The sequence below is a fragment of the Eschrichtius robustus genome, chromosome 10 (assembly GCF_028021215.1).
Source record: "Eschrichtius robustus isolate mEscRob2 chromosome 10, mEscRob2.pri, whole genome shotgun sequence".
NCBI lineage: Eukaryota > Metazoa > Chordata > Mammalia > Artiodactyla > Eschrichtiidae > Eschrichtius > Eschrichtius robustus.
This window is the reverse complement of record NC_090833.1, coordinates 51,733,892-51,753,646: the sequence shown is the minus strand read 5'-3', so window position 1 is coordinate 51,753,646 and position 19,755 is coordinate 51,733,892. Positions and strand designations below refer to the sequence as shown.

General features: G+C 40.6%; 1 protein-coding gene across 5 annotated transcripts in view; it reads right to left on the bottom strand.

Annotated features, from left to right (window-relative positions):
- KANK1 (KN motif and ankyrin repeat domains 1) overlaps positions 1-19,755 on the bottom strand; it is a 189,369-nt gene that overhangs the window by 40,554 nt on the left and 129,060 nt on the right. For all 5 annotated transcript variants that reach the window (XM_068552966.1, XM_068552970.1, XM_068552969.1 and 2 more), the window contains one exon: positions 17,286-17,405. In XM_068552966.1, coding sequence (XP_068409067.1) covers positions 17,286-17,322 — 37 coding nt within the window. In that variant the 5' untranslated portion in view covers positions 17,323-17,405. The remainder of the gene's footprint in view (positions 1-17,285; positions 17,406-19,755) is intronic.

Sequence of the window (19,755 nt, the reverse complement as noted above, 5' to 3'; positions counted from 1 at the left end):
CAACAATCTCATTCTTCTATCTCTACTGAAGTCGTAAGAGTAGAGCATTCTTTAACACACTGTGCAGAGACGTGTGCTTTAGAACCACTGACTGCATTTCCATGCAGTCATCCAGAATGGCTTGCCTAAACTTGGGGGCGGGGGACGGTATAATTTTTTTCATAAAACAAGTACAGGAGCTATAAATACTTCCTAGTTCATAGACAAGCAATGGGCAAAAAGGGTCTGGAATTGCACACTCAGCGACAAGGTTTGTACGCATAAAATGAGGGGACTGGTGGAACTCAATGATTTCCAAAGATTGCTTCCAGACCATGACCCTTTTCACTATACTTCACACAAAATTCCATAACATCGCATGCTGTGTGAGCAAATGAAGGAAGAAATTAATTAGAGCAGTTGTCAGACCAGGTGAACTCATACAGAGTCCGGGGCCTTGCTCTCTGCCCACTCCATTGGGCAGCACTTTCCAGCTGCATGGTAACAAGTGGCACAACTTAACAATCCCCAAATGCAGCTTCCTTTTGCTGCATCATCAGTCCTATCCTGGGCAGGCCTTAGGAGCCCAGAAGCCAGGCTGCAGGTGAGCGGTGAGTGGGAAGAAAGTGGAAAGGGTTACAGTTCCTGGGAATGGAATGGGCGACGTGTTAATAAAGGACACATTGTAGTAAGGAGGACGTGACATTACAGAGGCTGGGAGGGTCACATAATGGCCCTCTTCTCCAGTGTTCAGTGCCAACTAGAAGATGCAGCGACTCTACCCAAAATCTGTCTCGTAATAGTCAAGATACCACGGGCACTTCAGTACTTGTTCTCACCAGCCTCAGCAGTGCTGCCTTCTAATGTCCACTGTCTAATTTAAAGACTTACTGATGAACTAGAGCCTAAATTTGTCATGCAAGCACAGATGGGACATAGCCTGGGGACTAAATGCTGTTTTCCAAACTTTCTTCAAAAATAACACGTTGCTCTAAGCATACATAGGAAATGTGCCAAAGAGTAATTCTGTGAAAAGCAGAGAAGCAGCACAAGCTAGGACTTCGGGACAGAAAGGCTTTTCTAACAAAGCATTACAGTTTTTTTTTTTTCTTTTTTGGGGGGTGGGGCTAAAGTAATTATATGAATCCCAGCCCTTATTTTGTTTTACAGTATTTACATAAGAAAAAGAAACCGGCTTTAAGGCGCACTGAGCAGCTCCCCATTAGAAAAACAGAGCTGAAAACAAATGACCAAAAATGGATTTACCAACAAGAAAGGAAATTCTGGGATTTAAGTAAGCCATAAACTCAAAAACTCAGACCTTAACATACACATACAACCTCTCACTCCCACGACAATGACACCTTTATGTTAGAGCCACGGGCCAAAGCTGAAACTGTCACTGAACCAAAAATCCAGGACTGAGTTATTCTTTCCAGCCTGTAAGAAAAGCAAATATTTTTTATAACATACAGAGCTTGAGTTTATATTTCACCAACCCCCATCCAAACGTCACACTCTCCTCTATTTTTCTTTTTTTTGGGCTTTCTTACTTACCCACCCAGAAACAAAATAACTGTGATTTTCAGCAAGCAGGAAGCCAAGTCTCCGGCCCACTTCCCTCAGCATTAAAGGGCCTGCACACGTTAGCAGGCAAAGAGCCCAGGAGCTGCTGCAGAGCATTTATTTATACCCATTTGGAATTTCCTGACCAACTAACAGCCTGCTGGCCACGGGGTTTAATTCCAGGACTCTCGGCGTCAGTGAGACAGCAAAAACTACCAATGAACGAAACTGCTAGCAAGGATCTTAACCCAGAGGTGAAGACAGACCCCTCCCATGCCCCTGCCAATTTTTCAAACAAACTATGCTCGTATTCTTCAGACACATGCAATGCTAAGCTAGAAATACAGCTATAAATCTGCTAATTCTAGGAAGAACACAGACTGAAAGGCGGCAAATGTGTCCTTGTTCTTCCTGCTTAGTCCCTCCCCCAAACCCTCCAGTGCTGAGAAAAGCTCCCTGTCACAATCTGAGCCATAGCGCAGGGCTGTTCTATGAAGGAAATGATTCAGTGTTATGCTGAACCCAGGCTGGGCTTGAGGCGAGTGATTTCTTTTCTTGGTTTATTCTTATTTAATGCAACATGTAATTTGAAGGCTAAAAACACTCCCATTTGTAAACCACAGACCCAAACTTTTTTTTTTTTTTTTATAGTTCCTTAAACATTTTATTTCAATTAGATCATGTGACTTTCAAAGACACAGAATCAGTTCCCAAACAAGTGCATTCTGTTTTAGGGGGATAACATTTTTGAGCAACAGTTAGTTTCTGTTTTAAACGTTTACTAAGAATGAGATGTCCCTCTAATGGTTTAAATTCACCACCTAAAAAAAAGAGGGAAAAAAGGGTTCTTTTAAATCTGTTCTTCACTTGTGCCTAAGTATATTGGGTAAATGTGACTGACTCTAGCGGAATAAAGTTTAATTGAACTCTTCTACAGGGCAAGTAAGCAAAGCTAGTTCTAAACAGTAAAACAGAGATTAACAAAGATTAAGGATGACTCTAAATGGCCTGTTTTGTAAAATTCAAAACGGGACAGCTATGTGGAGAGAGGCAGAGTTTTACAAGAACCTCTGGATTTGCAGAGTCTAACTGGTTCACCTTAGTGCTGGCACACACCCTACCTCACTCCACTTACGTTCTCATTCCATCCGTGGCTCCACACCTGGTGGCTCAGTGCTTTAAAAGTGACTACCTTTGAAACAGACATTTTCCTGCGTGAAGCTACGAAGATCAAACTTTTTAAGATGACGTGGGATTCATTTGGGCTTGTTTTACGCCAAATAAACTGATTCAAAGAGAAATAACAAACTAATAAAGAACAAAGCTTCAAGTGCCAGATACTTTGAAATATAGGATCCAAAAAATTCCAAGTTATTTTACCCAACGACACCACATTAGATAAGAGATTTGAGTTAGATCAATTTTGTCCTTGTTTTTGGACTTAAAAAAAACTTTTTTGAGATATTTATGTACCATAAAATTCACCCGCTTTAAGTGTACAGTTTGATGAGTTTTAGTTAATGTATACAGTTGGGCATCCATCCCCACAATCCAGTTTTAGAAAACATCCATCATTCAAAAAATTTCCTTAGGCTTGTTTTATCATTTGCTTTTAAGAGAGAAATTTTCTCCTCTGTACTTCTGAGAAAATTCTGGTATTATTTAGTCACATTATTATATTCCAAACTAAGTATCAATATCAAAAGACTCATTCTTAAGAATTAAACTGAGGAAAGCATCTGAATGTAGTATTCCTTAATCCTGGAAAAAAATTCTGCTGTATTTTTATTTTATAAATATGAATATAGTTTATTCTACAAAAAGGCTGAAGGTCATTATTTTGTCTGTGTGCTTCTATGAAGGCAAGGTCTAACAGAAAAAGTCACTATGCAAATAAATGTCTAGTCCTTTATCAAGGGTGACAAAAGTTGGAATGGGAGAAGAATTAAAAATAGGAGCTTCTTCTGACTGGAGAGTGTCAAGTCACAACGGTTCCCATTGTCGGGAGAAAGACACACCTCTCTGCCTCTACTCTTCCTTAATTTATGTACAGAAGAAGCCACCAAATGAGATCTGGGAGGATGAAGATGTGCTCAGGACCTTTCCTCAGATAGGTGGGGAGTAGCCAGGAAAGGTGACTCCTTGGGAGAGGGGAAATGGGCTGTAGGCAAAGGCTTCTGTGACCCCAGGCTGGCAGACAGTGCCCCAACGGTCCTTCTCCCCTGGACGGTGGCTGCAGGACTTTGAGATGGCAACCAAGCATATCAGTAGCCACCGGTCTGCTGACTCATCCCCCCCATCCCCACCCCAATGAATCAGAATCTCTTGCGGTGGGGACAGGGGCATCAGCATCTTTAGAAGCTTCCCAGATGAGTCTCTGCCACAGCCAGGGATGAGAACCTCAGCTCTAAACCAAGCAAACTCTGCAACTCTTAAGTGTGTTCTTCATCTTGGCTTAAAGGAAGCTGACAGCCAAACTGGGGGCAGCCCCTTAAGCAATTCAAGTAGCCTCCAGGTTCAGATCACAAGTTCAACTACCTTCAGAGTCCAGGTTAATAATGGAAAGGAAGGGGTTCAGAGGGATTTGGGGGCGACCAGAAGGCACCTGTCCTCTCCAGATGACTGTGGCCCTGTGGACGTACACATCCAGTGATCCAGATCTTTTGACTTTTCAAGATAAGTTGCAGAAATTGGTATTTTTATATGAAATTATCTAATGTAAAAAATCTTGGCAATTAATTCAAATTAAAACAAAACCTTGGGTTGGTCAAACTGAACACACTCCCAGGTCTCAGGATGACACCAAGCAAGGACTTCATGGTATCCATTTGGGATCCAATTTCATTCCTGTTTCCATCCCTTTCCTTTTCCCATATTCCAGGTGGCCAACTTTTTTTTCTTCTTCTCATTTAAAATTGCTAGAGTCCTTGTTGAAACAAATTGAAGACAAAAGACAACAACCAAAACAACAGCCTAGGATCCCTACCACCATTTCTCTCGCAGGTAATCTTAAGAGCAAAAACCCTACCTGTGAAGTCTTCATCCTAAAAAGAGACAGGTTGAAAGCAAGATGCTCTGCCGTCATGCTCATGAAGGATCTGCGTTATTTGAGACTTCCCCATAACCCTTAAAGAATTCAAATACCTTATCACGCTACGTAACCCATCCTCTCCTCTCAGACTTGTGATGGGATATGACACCAAAACCTGGGTGTCTAAGGGAACTGCAGTGACGGAGAAAAGTGGGCACAGTTCCCTTCCTCACCACCAGGGCTCCTTCTCTACCCGCCTCCCTCATAGCCCAAGGAGGCTGACAGGACTTGAAGGGGGTTAGAAGGACAGGGCAGGTCCAGCAAGGGCTTACAGTTCTTTCCCATCCTGTTAGGTGTGGACAGCGTTGGGTGCTGGAAGAGCACTCCTCTTTACCTGCCTGGATTAGAAGGATCTGCGCCTAAAACTTAACATCAGGGAGATTTTCCAAGGAGAGGCCACAATCAACACCACAAGGGTGTGCCCCAGCGGAGGTGTGAGATTCCAGCTGGGAAACTGAAATTAGGAAGAGGATGCTTTGGATGATGGGCCTACCTTAAAAGGCCAGAAAAGAATCCCCTGTCTTTGTTAAACCTTACTCAACAAAGTGCATTTCCCCAAATACATTTAAGGTTTAACACTGGAGTCACACTGAATTTCTACGCCTTGGGTTTTTTTTATGGTCTGGGTTGCCTCATGATTATTACTTTCATTAAGTTTAAACTACAGACTTTCTCACAATATATTTTCATCTGAGATTTGAAATCAACATTTAAAAAAGCCAAATGACAAAATGAATTGGGGCATGAAACTAAAGGATTTAAAACTTTACATGAGATTACCACAGAGACTATAACGGCTGTAAATGATGAAGCAGTAAGGACAATTTATTTCCTCCCATCTAAAAGGGGTGATAGATCTGTAGAGACCTTCCCCAAAAAACTGTGGGTGAGAAGGAAGGCTCCCACCTTAGAGGTCACCAGCTCAGGTTCTCATCCACAGGTTCAACCAGTCTACCAAACCAGACTAGATAATAAGCAAGAGGAACTGATTGGAGCTCCCCCACCTCTCTCTGGTTGGATTGTTAACAAGCGGAGAAAGGAGCAAAGAGGCCATGGGAGCTAGAAAGAGCTTTCCAAATGGCCTCCAATAATACTCCTCTCTGGATAACCACATCGTACCTGGTCTCCTCTCCCTGGAACTCAAGGCATTTAACAGACAACACCATTTTAAGCCTACCTTAGAGCACGTGATGGAGAGAAAGTATATACTACAACTTCCACTTAGATGTGAGGTACAAGGAGGAAGAATCCAAGTATGTGTGACAGAGTGAAAGCCACCTGTTCATGCAGGGGAAATATCCCGGTGAACAGGCTGGGAGAAAATTGCCAAGAGTATGACAATTTAAAATTGGCAACTGGCAGGGCTCAATTCAACCCCGCAGATTCCTAAGCAGGCACTGTGCCTGTGTCTTGCTCTGTATTAGATGCCCAGCGTTAAGGCAGCACCAAGGAGGTGGGCTGCAAAACATTTGTTGGTTGAACATTGAGCCTGTTGGCTATGCTGGGTACTACACAAGCCACAATGGGCATACCAAGATGAAGATGACATGAATCCCACCTCTTAAGACCTCAAAGATTACAGATTAATGAGACACACAACTACAACTCTTACATAAAAGCAAGTGATGGCAACTATTTAACAGAATACAAAGCTCTCCAGGAATAAAGAGGAGGAATGGGCGAATTCCCACTGGGAGTATCTGAGAACACTTGTGGGAAGAGGTAAGAGAGGAAGCAGGACTTGAAGCATAAGAAGGGCTCATATAAACAGATATAAGAAAGACATCCAAGTCAAGAGAATAGTGCTTTGGGCAAAGCCTACAGGGCAGGTAGGAGTGGGGAACAGCAGCTGGGATGGTGGAGAAACCCCTGCTTCTTTCACACCTCTTTGGACAGAGCAGGTCTCTTACTACCTGGAGCCATGGAGACCTGGGAAGGCCAACTGTGCTTTTTGCAGGCATTATGACTGAAGAAACAGAAATAGACTATGATTTCTGTCAAAATAAGGCCAAAAACAAAGGCTCAGAGTAAAGAGCAGAAAACAGAGATTAAAGTTAATGAAAGCTAAAATGTTTGGAGAGACAGAGAAAATAACAAAAGTATAGAAAGCTCAATGACCCTTAATCTTGCCAGCCATCCTTAACAAAACAAAATCACAAAGTAGTGAGAATAAGGCAAAGACAGACCAACTTTCACAGAACCTCAGGGTTGGTCCTTCCACAAAGAAGGGAAACAGCTGCCCTCTGCCTAGTAAATTTCTGTGCAGTCTTTTAGAAGTGAGCTACTGAATGAATGAACTCACTGAACTGAATTATTTCTACTGAGTGTTGTATCATTCTTTCTGGTAGACCAAAAACTATACCCTCACTTAAAGTTACTACTATTTGGAAAGCCTACTTTCTCATCATCAAAGTGTCTAGAGGACAGAAGACCAAGGGATAATGTCCCAGAGGAAAAGCCCCCAGCTCTAAGCCCTCTTTACCTTTCTGGAAGCTTTTCTGTCTTGGATTTCTTCATTTAAAATCAGTATCCTGAGGTGGTGTAAGTTCCAGCGGCTGTTTTCTAGTTCCCAAATAATTTCCGAGCACCCCTTTTAGAGAATCCACAGCTCCTTGTATGTGTGTGTTGACGAATGAGCGTTTAGAAGGCATTGCTCAGGGCCTGCTGAGATTCCTTACAGGACAGGCTGACAGGTAACCAACCACAGAGCTTATGATGTGACGTGACCTTTTCCCCTCACATTGCCAAACAGCTGTCCCTGAGGCAGATTTGAATGCTGTGTAAAGTGTGGTGCTAATGGAAAAATCTGGCGGCAAAGGGCTTCAGTATTTTGCAATATTTTCCTGTAAGCTGCATTGCTGGAATGGTTTGACACGCAAACCATTCCCTCCTCCCCGACCGGCTTATGGACTTCCAGGTCTCCACCCTGCCGTGCTATAAAAGTGAGTATACCATCAGGCTGACTCACCACCTGAAGAGGTGGAATACTGGCTAGGGGACATACTGCATGAAGCCGGCAGGTACTTCTACCTCCTCTGCCAGGTCATGGGAAGACAAATCAGGCTTTGTCCTCCCAGTTGGAGGGAACATGCCAAATGGGCTGCCTCAAAAGACACTGCCATGGGGTGGCCCTGATTTGAATAAAAAATCCCAGTCAATCAATCTGAATTGCTAGGGAAAAGGAAATAAACCAGCCGTCACTTGGTGGGTATACTGTCTTACATGAGGGGGATACTGAGAGCAGAGGCAGAGTGAACTTTTTTCTGTTTTAGTTAGAAGAATGGTAAGAACTGATGCACGTGACTAACGTTTTAAAGAGATTAAGCAGTTGGGCTTATGAATTATTAGAAATGTCACCTCTCTCTCCCTCTGTTATATTTCTAATCTTGGCATATTCTCCCCCTTTCTTTCAGGAGACTTTTTAAAATTTTTGGCTGTGTTGGGTCTTCGTTGCTGCTCACGTGCTTTCTCTAGTTGCGGCGAGCGGGGGCTACTCTTCATTGTGGTGCACAGGCTTCTCATTGCGGTGGCTTCTCTTGTTGCGGAGCACGGGCTCTAGACGCGTGGGCTTCAGTAGTTGTGGCTCGCAGGCTCAGTAGTTGTGGTGCGCAGGCTCAGTAGTTGTGGTCCGTGGGCTCTAGAGTGCAGGCTCAGTAGTTGTGGCGCACAGGCTTAGTTGCTCCGCGGCATGCGGGATCTTCCCAGATCAGGGCTCGAACCCGTGTCCCCTGCATTGGCAGGTGGATTCTTAACCACTGTGCCATGACAGAAGTCCCCTTTCAGGAGACTCTTAAATATGCCTGCTGTACAGAAACACTTGAAATGCCTTTGCCTAACAGATTGCTGATGCAAGAAAAAGGCACTCAGAAAGTGGACAGGGAAGGGAAAATTTGGCAGGACAAGCTGAATCAATGTTTGCAAAGCTGATGGAATTTATCAACTAAACCAGATACTGCGAGACTAAATTCAGAAAGTCCCATGACTATCACTTGATTCTATCCAACAGAAATCATGTCCAAAATGCAAAAGATCCCTTGGAGAGAGAACTGTTCCAATTAATAAAATCACAGAAAAAGGAGCTAAAATAAATTTAGTACTTGTGACTATTAATAGCAAATTGCTTCCATAAACTATTACTCTAGCACCAGCTCCTTTAAATAAAGGTTTATAAGATGAAATGTAGCCATGTCCACAACCTCTGATCCAGCTGGTAGAAATGTCACAAACCACTCAAATCTGGCTTGTCACAAACAAGACAAAGTAAGAGTACAAAGATTTAAATTTCAGGATAAGAACAAAACCCATGAATCCAATAATTTGTCTCTTGGTCCAGTTCTCCCTCATGTCTGTAGTTCTGTTTTTCATTCTGCTGGTTAGAAAAGCCTTCTGAGTATTACAGAATATTATTCAATCTGAATTTTCAGCCATGGCTTGCTCCAAGAACTACTAGGATTAGAAATCTGGTCACTATTTTTAAAAATCCTCAAAATAGCTACATACTTATTTTTAAGCTGTGAGATCACTTGTCCATATAGAACTGCCAGCTGAGATCACTAATGCTATATATGCAAGTGGCTGCATATTTTAAACACTTCTCTTGTCTTCAGGCTTCATAATGAACTGCAACCCAAAAGCAGAACCAGGCTTATCCTCTAAAACATGAACATACTTTTCCTAAAGCATATGGAATAGAGTAAATCAGTTACAGCACACTCCAAAAATATCTAACAAGGCAGCCAAGGGAGGACAGATAGAATCATGATTTTTTTTGACTTAGAACTTCTACAACTGTATGAATGAATCTCATCAAGTCTGATTTCCTGGTTGGGTCTTATTTGAGGTTTTTATTAGAGAAGTCTACTCAATGCCATTTTAAAATATGTTGCCAGAAAAGAGCAAGAATTCATTATCTCTGTGAATTTGAGAACTATGCTAATTATTTTTCATGCCAGATCAAACAGCCTTTTATAGAAAAGGTCCCCAAAGCAGAAACTGTGAGCTTTAGTCACTGATTTTCCTCCAAACCCATTCAAACCTTTCTCAGAAATTGCACAAAGGAGATGAACAGGAATTATCCGGGACACAGGAAGAAGGAAACTAATGGGCTCAACTAGCCCACCCAAAGTTCTTCCAGAAAGAGGGGAAGTGTATAATCAGAAACAAATGTCAATACTCACGATGGGAAGTCTGCGGGTGAGCAGGGCACAAAATATTCAAGTCCTTGTAGGAAGGGCTGTTGTAATCCTTTGCCTCACACTACGCAGTCTCCTAATGATAGCAACAGCTCAAGTTCTTAACATAGCCAATCTCCCTGTTGGGCTTTTATTTTGTGTTTTTTTCTTTTTTGTTGGCACCCACAGTGTATCAGAGCAGCAATCGACAACTGAAGGGTACTTTGCCCAGCACTCAGGACTAGCAGGAGCCTGGATTCTATCCTTCCTACACCCAAGTCAGCTGGTACTTGCTGGGAGATAAGTCATCCTTCCTCGGCTTAGCTGGAGAGCTAATCGCCTGTCTGAAATCTGATGCTTAACCCATTATGACTCGCTCATGGTTTGAAGCAAAAATCTTATACGGCAAAGCTGGCTACAGCTTAAAACCAAAGCCTTGAAAGTTTATAAAACAGGCAAGCCCTGGACAAGGGAGGGACTCTTCAGAGACTCTTGGGGGCTGGACAAATTCTGGGGTTCTGATTAACCAGACAAGCAAGACTCTTAAAACCCAGGGTCCCTGTTTGTAGGTGGTCTTGGCATTTTAACAGTAATGAAATTCAAATGCAAATACTTCTTACTTAAAAAAATAACTATCTTGGCATTTTAACAGTTATGAAATTCAAATAAAAATACTTCTTACTTAAAAAAATAACTATCTTCCCAAACACCATCACTATAAGAAAATAAATTATTTCATTTATAAATTTCAGTGTGAAATTAGCCTTCAAATAACTAACAACGAAGTTTCATTTGAAGTTGAAATGCATAATGTAATTAAATCCAATTAGTAAACACATCAAATAACAGGATGAAACTGCATGATATACTAAATATACAAATATAATTTATATATATATATATATATATATATATATATATATATATATATATATATATATATATATATATATATATATATATATATATATATAGTATTAGAATACGTTTGTTAATTTGGCTCTATGAAACAATTCACACGAAAGAAAAAAATAACCCCTGTCAGGAAGGACATGTTATTTGTAATCATTCTACTTTTGGGTTTTTTGTAGTTTTCTGAAATACATACTTTCCCCTTGATCTCTTTAATCGGATCTTCATAGACACTATACTTCTGATTTTTAATGTCAACAGAATGCCTCAAACAAAGGAAAATTACTTTCCAAATTCAACTTCTGGCTTAGCCATGGTGGCAAGTCGTGTTTTGTAATCTGAAAATAAGAAAGGGAGATTGAACAGGAGAAATCAAAATCCTGGCTAGCTCTTACGTATGTTTTTATGTTAGGCAACTCTGTGTTACCCTCTCAGCTCTTCTGATAACCACTGAACACACCACTTAGGGGAAAATGCAAAGTACAAATAGGTACACTCATTTAATCCTCTTGCAGATTGTATCAGGAGACCCTGGAAGGTCAAGAAGGGTACCCATGAATTAAAGCAGCCCCAGTTTCTAATCAGCTTACTCTCTGTCTTTGGAGTAATACAAACACAGAGGTCAGGTCTAAGACTCACCACCATGAACACACCACCTCTGCCATGCTCTGTGACATTCTTTACAGATGGTCTCAGAAAACACCAGGTTGGCTCCAGCCAGACCAGTCAGTGCAAATTGGTCTTGTACTTGACAAACAGCACGCAATCCCTGCTGTCAGGTTCACCGCAGCGGGCTCAGAGTTCTGTTTGAGAAATGCTCCTGCCCAGAAAAAATATTTACACAACGGAGAGTGGGCTGCACTGCACTGCAGCCTTCTGCCTGCTCGCCACGAGTCTCTGGCTCTCTCTGATTGGCCAGGTCTTATCAGTGGCCTTTGTACCTCCTTTAAGATCAGCATGGAGAAAAAACCTGGAGCCAAATAACTGACCAGGGTAACAAGATTTTATGAAAGTTATTATATTAATTTAAGATGACAACCAAATGTTTAATGTAGTTCAATAAGTATATTAAATGAGTAAGTATGTATCTATCTGGAAAAATTCACATGTATTTAGGCTGCGAAAGAGAACAGCAAGAGAGGGAAAAACTGTAATAAACTAGCAAAGGCAAGTATTCACAGAAATAAAAATGGTGATGGCAAGCATAAAAAGTCACTCCCTAATGCTCATCTATCCATTTCATTTAACTGTCAAAGGACAGTAATTCAATTCTTTCCCCAGCATCACAGCATCCGACAGAGCCTGGCACAATGGCACCTGAGCAGGTGTTTATTAGATCAGGAACTCATAACAGAGATAGCAAAACAAGAAGGAAGGATGGTGATTTCTCCTGACATCTGACCAGCACTTTACATTGTGTTTTTACAGTTACTGTTTTATTTTTTATTCACAACAATCCTATGAAGAAGGTAGAACAGGTATTATTATCTTCATCTGACAAATAAGCCACTTGTTATTTGGCTTCTAAAGAGATTCTAGGCTCTAATTAAAGCTTCACAACATTAATTAGTGTTTACAAAGGCATCGATCAGTACGCTCAGTTTACAACATGATGCAAAAACTTGGGGAAAAGCAGACTGTCCCTATCCCTAAATTCTTCAGAAATACAGCAATTTACCTAACCAATGACCCCCATTTACTTACTACTTGGCTATAAAAAAAGAGAACAGTCAGCCATGAGCAATTTATGATGTTCATAAGTCATTACATTAACAAATGACATTAGGGTACTCTTAGTAATACCATAATAAAATGTTTTAAATTAATGAAAACGAAACTGGACCAGTCAATAGAAGTAGGATAAAGGATCTGGTGAAAAAGAGATAAAACTATGACAAACAATTGATAATGAGGGGGTTGCCAGTAAGAAGGATGATGCAATCTGGAAGGGGTTCACAGGTAAGGTTGCCAGGTTTAGCAAATAAAAATACAGGATACCCAGTTAAATTTGAATTTCAGATAAACAAAGAATACTTTTATAGTATAAGAATGACCTCTATTTTATCTGGATACTCTGTCCACAAGGAGACTTCAACTTCCACTAGAATGTAAGATTCCTGAAAGCAGGGATTTTTGCCTGTTTTGTTCACTGTTCTATTCCCAGGGCCCAGAACGATGTTTGGCACGTTGTAGGTGCTCAGTAGTATTTGCCATGTACTAGTAAAGTTTATTTCTTAAGCTGTGATGGTATGTACATGGGTGCTTGTTATATAAACTTTACATATTTTGTATGTCTGAAACGTACAGTAATAAATTTACAAATTACAGCATTAACTAACTGCTCTTATAAGGGGGAGGGGGTTGGGGGAGGGATGGAGTGGGAGGTTGGGGTTAGCGGATGTAAGCTATTACATATAGAATGGATAAACAACAAGGTCCTACAGTATAGCACGGAGAACTATATTCAGTATCTTGTGATAGGGACTTCCCTGGTGGCTCAGTGGGTAAGACTCCATGCTCCCAATGCAGGGGGCCCGGGTTCAACCCCTGGTCGGGAAACTAGATCCTGCATGCATGTCGCAACTAATAAGAGTCAACATGCCGCAATTAAGAGTCTGCATGCTGCAACTAAGGAGTCCGCACGCCGCAACTAAGAAGTCTGCATGCCGCAACTAAAGATCCTGCATGCCTCAACAAAGATCCTGCATGCTGCAACTAAGACCTGGCACAGCCAAAATAAATAAATAAATATTTTTTAAAAATCCTGTGATAAACCATAATGGAAAAGAATATGAAAAAAGAATGTATATATAACTGAATCACTTTGCTATACAGCAGAAATTAACACAACACTGTAAATCAACTATATTTCAAAAAAAAAAAAGAATCAGTACCTTTTACCCAATCTAACTGAAGGACTCAATGGGGAAGTCAGAGTATAAAAGGACTTGTGAACGGTCCCTTACCCAGTTTAAACTCTAAACAGGGACGTGAACATGGGCTGATCAGTCTTCAGGTGTGTTTTGCAGCCAAGGGCACAGTTTAACTAGGTGGTACTTTTCTCATCTGTCTTCTTTTGCATCTGCTTTATTCCTAAGACCATGGAAAGTGTTTCTTTTGCCAGTGCTCTGACTCCACCGTCACACAGGATTTCTCCTCATGTTCTACGGAGCCCAAAGCAGTGATTTTTCAGGGGTAGGGGTAGGGAGGGAGACCCCTTTTGGGCATAATACATCTAGGGGAAGTACAGTTTAAAAAAGCATATTTAATATTATACTTTATTTTTGGAAAATGAAAAAAAACCATATAATTTACTCCACATTTAAAACTTCTACTAAACTATCCAAATAATGTAACTTTTTCTCATGGGAAAGATCAGTAACCGGCCTTCATTAGCTGCCATAAAGCTCTCTTTACCCCATCTTAATCTGGGTTTGTAAATATTCTTATGTTAATTACATTTCAAAAAGTATATTTAGGGCTTCCCTGGTGGCACAGTGGTTAAGAATCCGCCTGCCAATGCAGGGGACACTGGTTCGAGCCCTGGTCTGGGAAGATCCCACATGCCATGGAGCAACTAAGCCCGTGCGCCACAACTACTGAGACTGTGCTCTAGAGCCCGTGAGCCACAACTACTGAAGCCCGCGTGCCTAGAGCCCGTGCTCCGCAACAAGAGAAGCCACTGTCAATTAAGACCCAACGCAGCCAAAAAATAAATAAATAAAATAAATAAATTAAAAAAAAAAAGTATACTTATAACTCACATACACTTTTGCATTGTTTGAGTTTGGCTTTTTTTTTTTTTTAAACAATGGGCAGGTATTTCTTTTGTAACACACAGTGAGAAAAGAAAATGTAAAATAAAGATTTTTATAACTATAATCTCCACTATGTGAAATGCATAAAATTTAAAGAAGGAAATAATGCCATTTGCAGCAACATGGATGGACCTAGAGATTGTCATATTGAATGAAGTCAGACAGAGAAAGACAAATATCATATGACATTGCTTATATGTGGAATCTAAAAAAATGGTACAAATGAACTTATTTACGAAACAGAAATAGAGTCACAGACGTAAAAAAAACAAACTTATGGTTACCGGGGGAAGCAGGGGAGGGATAAACTGGGAGATTGGGATTGACATATACACGCTACTATATATTGATATAAAATAGATAACTAATAAGGACCTATTGTAGAGCACAGGGAACTCTACTCGGACTCTGTAATGACCTATATGGGAAAAGAATCTTAAAAAAGAGTTGATATATGTATATGTATAACTGATTCACTCTGCTGTACAGCAGAAACTAACAACACTGTAAATCAACTATACTCCAATAAAAATTTTAAAAATAAATAAATTAAGAAAAAAAATTTAAAGGCCATATGGAAAATGAGCAAAACATTTATTTTGGGGTGGTGGTATTACCAGTAATTCTTGCTTTATTTTTTTTGGAAAACACTAAACTTGTGTATTATAAAATTTTCTCTAATGAGTTTCAAATATATGTATGAGTATGTATATGTATACATAATGTATACATGTATATACATACATACATATATTTATACACATATATGCATATATAAAATTAAAGTAATTGTGTATGACTAAGCCTCTAATCAGATTTGCTTATAGGTTTACAGAGGTCATGGTGACTAGAAGAAACAAAAACCTTCCCTTGCCTTGTCCAGACACCTTTGTGCAATAACAATTCATACCCTGACACCCCAGAAGTCACAAATCAGAGAGCTTTTCTTCACTTTCAGACTCTGTCCCCAGACCTGTTACGCAGGACACCAGGTGAGGAAGAAAGGTTATAACTGCATCATCAGACTTCAGGAACAAAGGAAAAGGGATACTCCAGGACAAGTCAAGTTGGAAAGGGAATTAGGGTCACTTGGGGTAACTATCTAAACCCTTGAATATATTGATTCTGCCAGAGATACCAGAGCGTTCCGAGGCACCAACAACTTCGAGCCCCCTTCCTCTGAGTGTGTGAAAAGAACTGACGGCAGGAGGGGAAGGGAGATCACAGCATCACGGGGGATTGAAACCCGCCCACAACTCTCAAGAAATTTCACAACGTTTCAATCTCTTCCCTTAACAAATATTCGACTAGAGAAACAAGTACTAATCCTGACTTTCCTTTCTTCACTTAGGTAAGTTACTGAGCTTTTCTGTGCCATCATACAGGGATGACAGTGGTGGTGGTGATGATAACAGCATACTCTCCTAGGATTACTACGACTATTAAGTATGATAATGCAGGTAAAACATCTTGGGCACCATGGTAATACTAAGTGTTCATTAAATGTTAGGTATTGTCATTCATATTTTATTAATGACAGCAGTCCTGAGCAGAATCTATAATAGTCCTGAGAAGTTGAGCAGTAGAAAGGATAGGAAAAAGAATGAACAGAGTAAGATCAGTTGTTCCATAATAAACAATTGAGTTTATTTGGGTTTGGTTTGGGGCAAGCTATAGCATCTTTCCAGAGGGGATACTTGCAGCTGGGACTGCTGAAACAGAAAGCCACACACGGGCTGGGTGGGCCCAATTCAGAGGTCTCCTCCTTCTGCTGTTGTTTTACAACTTACTCGGCACTTGTGTGCACGTTTCTGGTGCTCTCATTGGTTCTAACCCTGCAGGTGGATATACTTACTGATGTCTTACACATGGAGAAATAGTCCTGCCCCATAATTCATGGTTAATGAAGAAGATGGGTCTCCTGATTCCAATCCCACATTCTCTCCATTATCCAGGGCCCAGAGCCAGCAGAGCGAAGAGCTTGGACTCAAGCGCTCCACAAGAATTCCCACATACACAATTACTGCTCTCACACGTTCTGCTATTTGGCAGATAGCTCAAAAGAGGAATGAACACTTAGAGTACCATTTTGGACAGGTTGTCATCTCCTGTCATACACTGTCTCTTAGGAGGCCTTTCTCAGCATTTGTTCTATAAATTTCCCCAAAATCTTATATAAGCAATACTGGAATAGATATGCAAACTCTATAAGTCTCTAATATAACCAAAGCAATAATCAGAATACAAGTCTTTATGATTCACAATATATTTGGTTTACTGCACATTCCCCCCTGGGAAAGTTACTTTAAACAAACAAAAGCTGCTTGGGAGTGGATACTAGGAATTGGTTTTAAGCATTCAAACTCATTTCCTATTTCATCGTTCAATCCCTCATAAAGAAGCGCAAGAGGAGTATACATTATTCTTTTTTTTTAATACATTATTCTTGCATCAGCTTTCAGTATTTTACATTGATCTTTCAACACTCCAATAGAATTGACTATTTACCTAGCTGATTTTTGTACATAAAGACTCTAAAGATAAAAGCAAATTCTCTAAGAGATTAAACAAAACAACAACAAAACTTCAATGGACAGAAATTGCTTGAAATCCTAGTTATCTAGGCAACTTATTATTTATCCATTATTAAAAAAGAAATAAATTAGTTTGAGCAAAGACACACACTAATACACACACACACACGCACGCGCACACACACACACACACACATCCAGAACATGGAGTTACCTGAGGCACAGCCGTTAACCTTTGTGGTGTGAGCCATGCTGGCTTGAATCCAAAGACAGATACAGAAAGGAGTGAGGAGTCATGCAAATTTTATGCATCAAGTTCCCAAATGCACTCAACCTGAAACAATAAAGAGAGCCCCATCAAAATGGGTCATTTAAAAATATGCACAACACTAAATCTTAGACTTCTGTTTACAAAGATGACTGCTAATGGAGAGAGCAAATTGGAAGGGGGAGAGACAGCCTGTGGAACAAGGTGGTGACTGCCCCGGACCCAGCCACTGGGTGTTGAGAGTGACACACCCACAGATGCACCCGTGGACAGGTGCTGAAAGCAGGTCTCTAGACACAGTACTCTTATGGGACATAAAATATGTTCTCCAGAAACGTGACTTTTTAAGGAAGGTGGCCTTCAAATACAAATATGTATCATTCTGTATCATTTCACAAACTATTTTTCATTTTTACACTTATCCTCCTTTCCAAATGTTGGTTCAATAGTTTCATTTTCTCAGTTGCACCAAAGCAGTTGTTGCACCAAATGCTCATTTTTTTAAAAGGTTAACTTCATGTGAATTCTTTTGCGATAGCTCAAGTGTTTCACTGACCTAGTCTTTTTAAAACATAAATCTGATCCAGGCAGTCCCTGTCTTAAAAAAAAAAAAATCTTCAACATCCCCCATTGTCCTATTGGATAAACTTCAAGTGACACAGCACAGCATGTGGTTTTGAAACATTAGGGTTTGTTAGGCAACATATTTCTTATTTTATATTGATTCTCTGCTTAAAAGTTAACTGAGATTACAAGACATATTACAATCACAAAATTCAAAACCAAAAACAAGGAAAAAACCCCACTGCTCCAATCTTTGCTTCTTCAAAATGCCTTTTGAGAATGTTGGCAAGGGCTTCCCTGGTGGCGCAGTGGTTAAGAATCCGCCTGCCAATGCAGGGGACACGGGTTCAAGCCCTGGTCCATGAAGATCCCACGTGCCGTGGAGCAACTAAGCCCGTGCGCCACAACTACTGAGTCTGCGCTCTAGAGCCCGCAAGCTGCAACTACTGAAGCCCATGCGCCTAGAGCCCGTGCTCCACAACGAGAGAAGCCACCGCAATGAGAAGCCGGCGCACTGCAACGAAGAGCAGCCCCCACTCGCAGCAACTAGAGAAAGCCCGCAGCAGCAACGAAGACCCAACACAGCCATAAATTAATTAATTAATTAATTTTAAAAAAATGTTGGCAAGGAAAGCAAACAATGGTACAGACAGAAATATTCCATTTCCACTGTGCCCAAATTCTCACTCTAAACCAACAAAATCCGAAGAAATTGAGCTTAACGAATTCCAAGCCGAGAAATAAAGTGTGAATTTAGAAACCCACATGAGCTTCCCAAAACAGGAGAATGCTAAAATAAATAACATATCCATTTATCCTGGATTCTAATGCAGCCATTGATGTCATTTAAGAGCTTTTAATAATAAAGTAAAATACTCAAGTATGTTGATAAAAAAAACTATTCTGTCGTAACCCATTTTGTTAAAAATACGTATGTACATATTTACACATCTATTTAAAATAATTAGAAGTAAATACACCAAAATGTTCATTGTTGTTGCCCTTCAGTGATGCAATTATGGATGATTTTGGCTCCTTCATTACTTTTGTAATAACAATTATTTAAAAAAGAAACATTAGATACTTCCTGTCAACTTGGTTTTATCTGCTTTAAAATGCACTGGAGAAAGAAAAAAGTATTTTAAAACACTATGCAACAGAAAACTATCAGGCCACAGTCATGGAGATCATAAGAGATTAGAAATATAAACAAATAGGAAGGAAGAGGAACCAGCTGATTGCTTTGATCACACAGGGTGAGAATTTCTTGCTGCTTAAGTAGGGGAATTTTCTTCACTGTTTGAATGGGTTTGCACTATGGTTCAAGGCTGACTACTGTGAAAGCAGCTCAGTGCAAACTCTACAGGACCGGTTTCTACAGGCTGCTTCTGACAGCTGTGCTCCCTTGCATGGCTTTTCCAGCTACAGTGACTACTGCTCAGCTCACCCACAGAGACCTGATTCTCAGCCTCCCACTGGAGGCCTCCCAGCTCCCTGCTGGTCCCCAGTTTCTGTCTGGCAGCACACCAGGAGGGCAGGATGACTCTAATCTATGTGGCAATCACCTGACATTCTGTTGGAAACAGACACTGGTTCAGGTCCACGGCATTGAACTTGGGAGAGTCAGAGCTAGCTGAAATCAAAAGGCAGACGTTAGGGATAGAGTGAGCATTATGTCTGACAAATGTAGCTTTGTTAAGAAAAAAAGGTGGGGACTGGGTAAACTGAAGAAGGATGAGTGAGTTGATGAGGGGGCAAAAGAAAAGGCCCAGCTTCTGGAATTATTCAACTAATTATACTTCTAAAAGCCAACAACAACAAAACCTAAGCAAAAACTGTATACTGGCCTCAA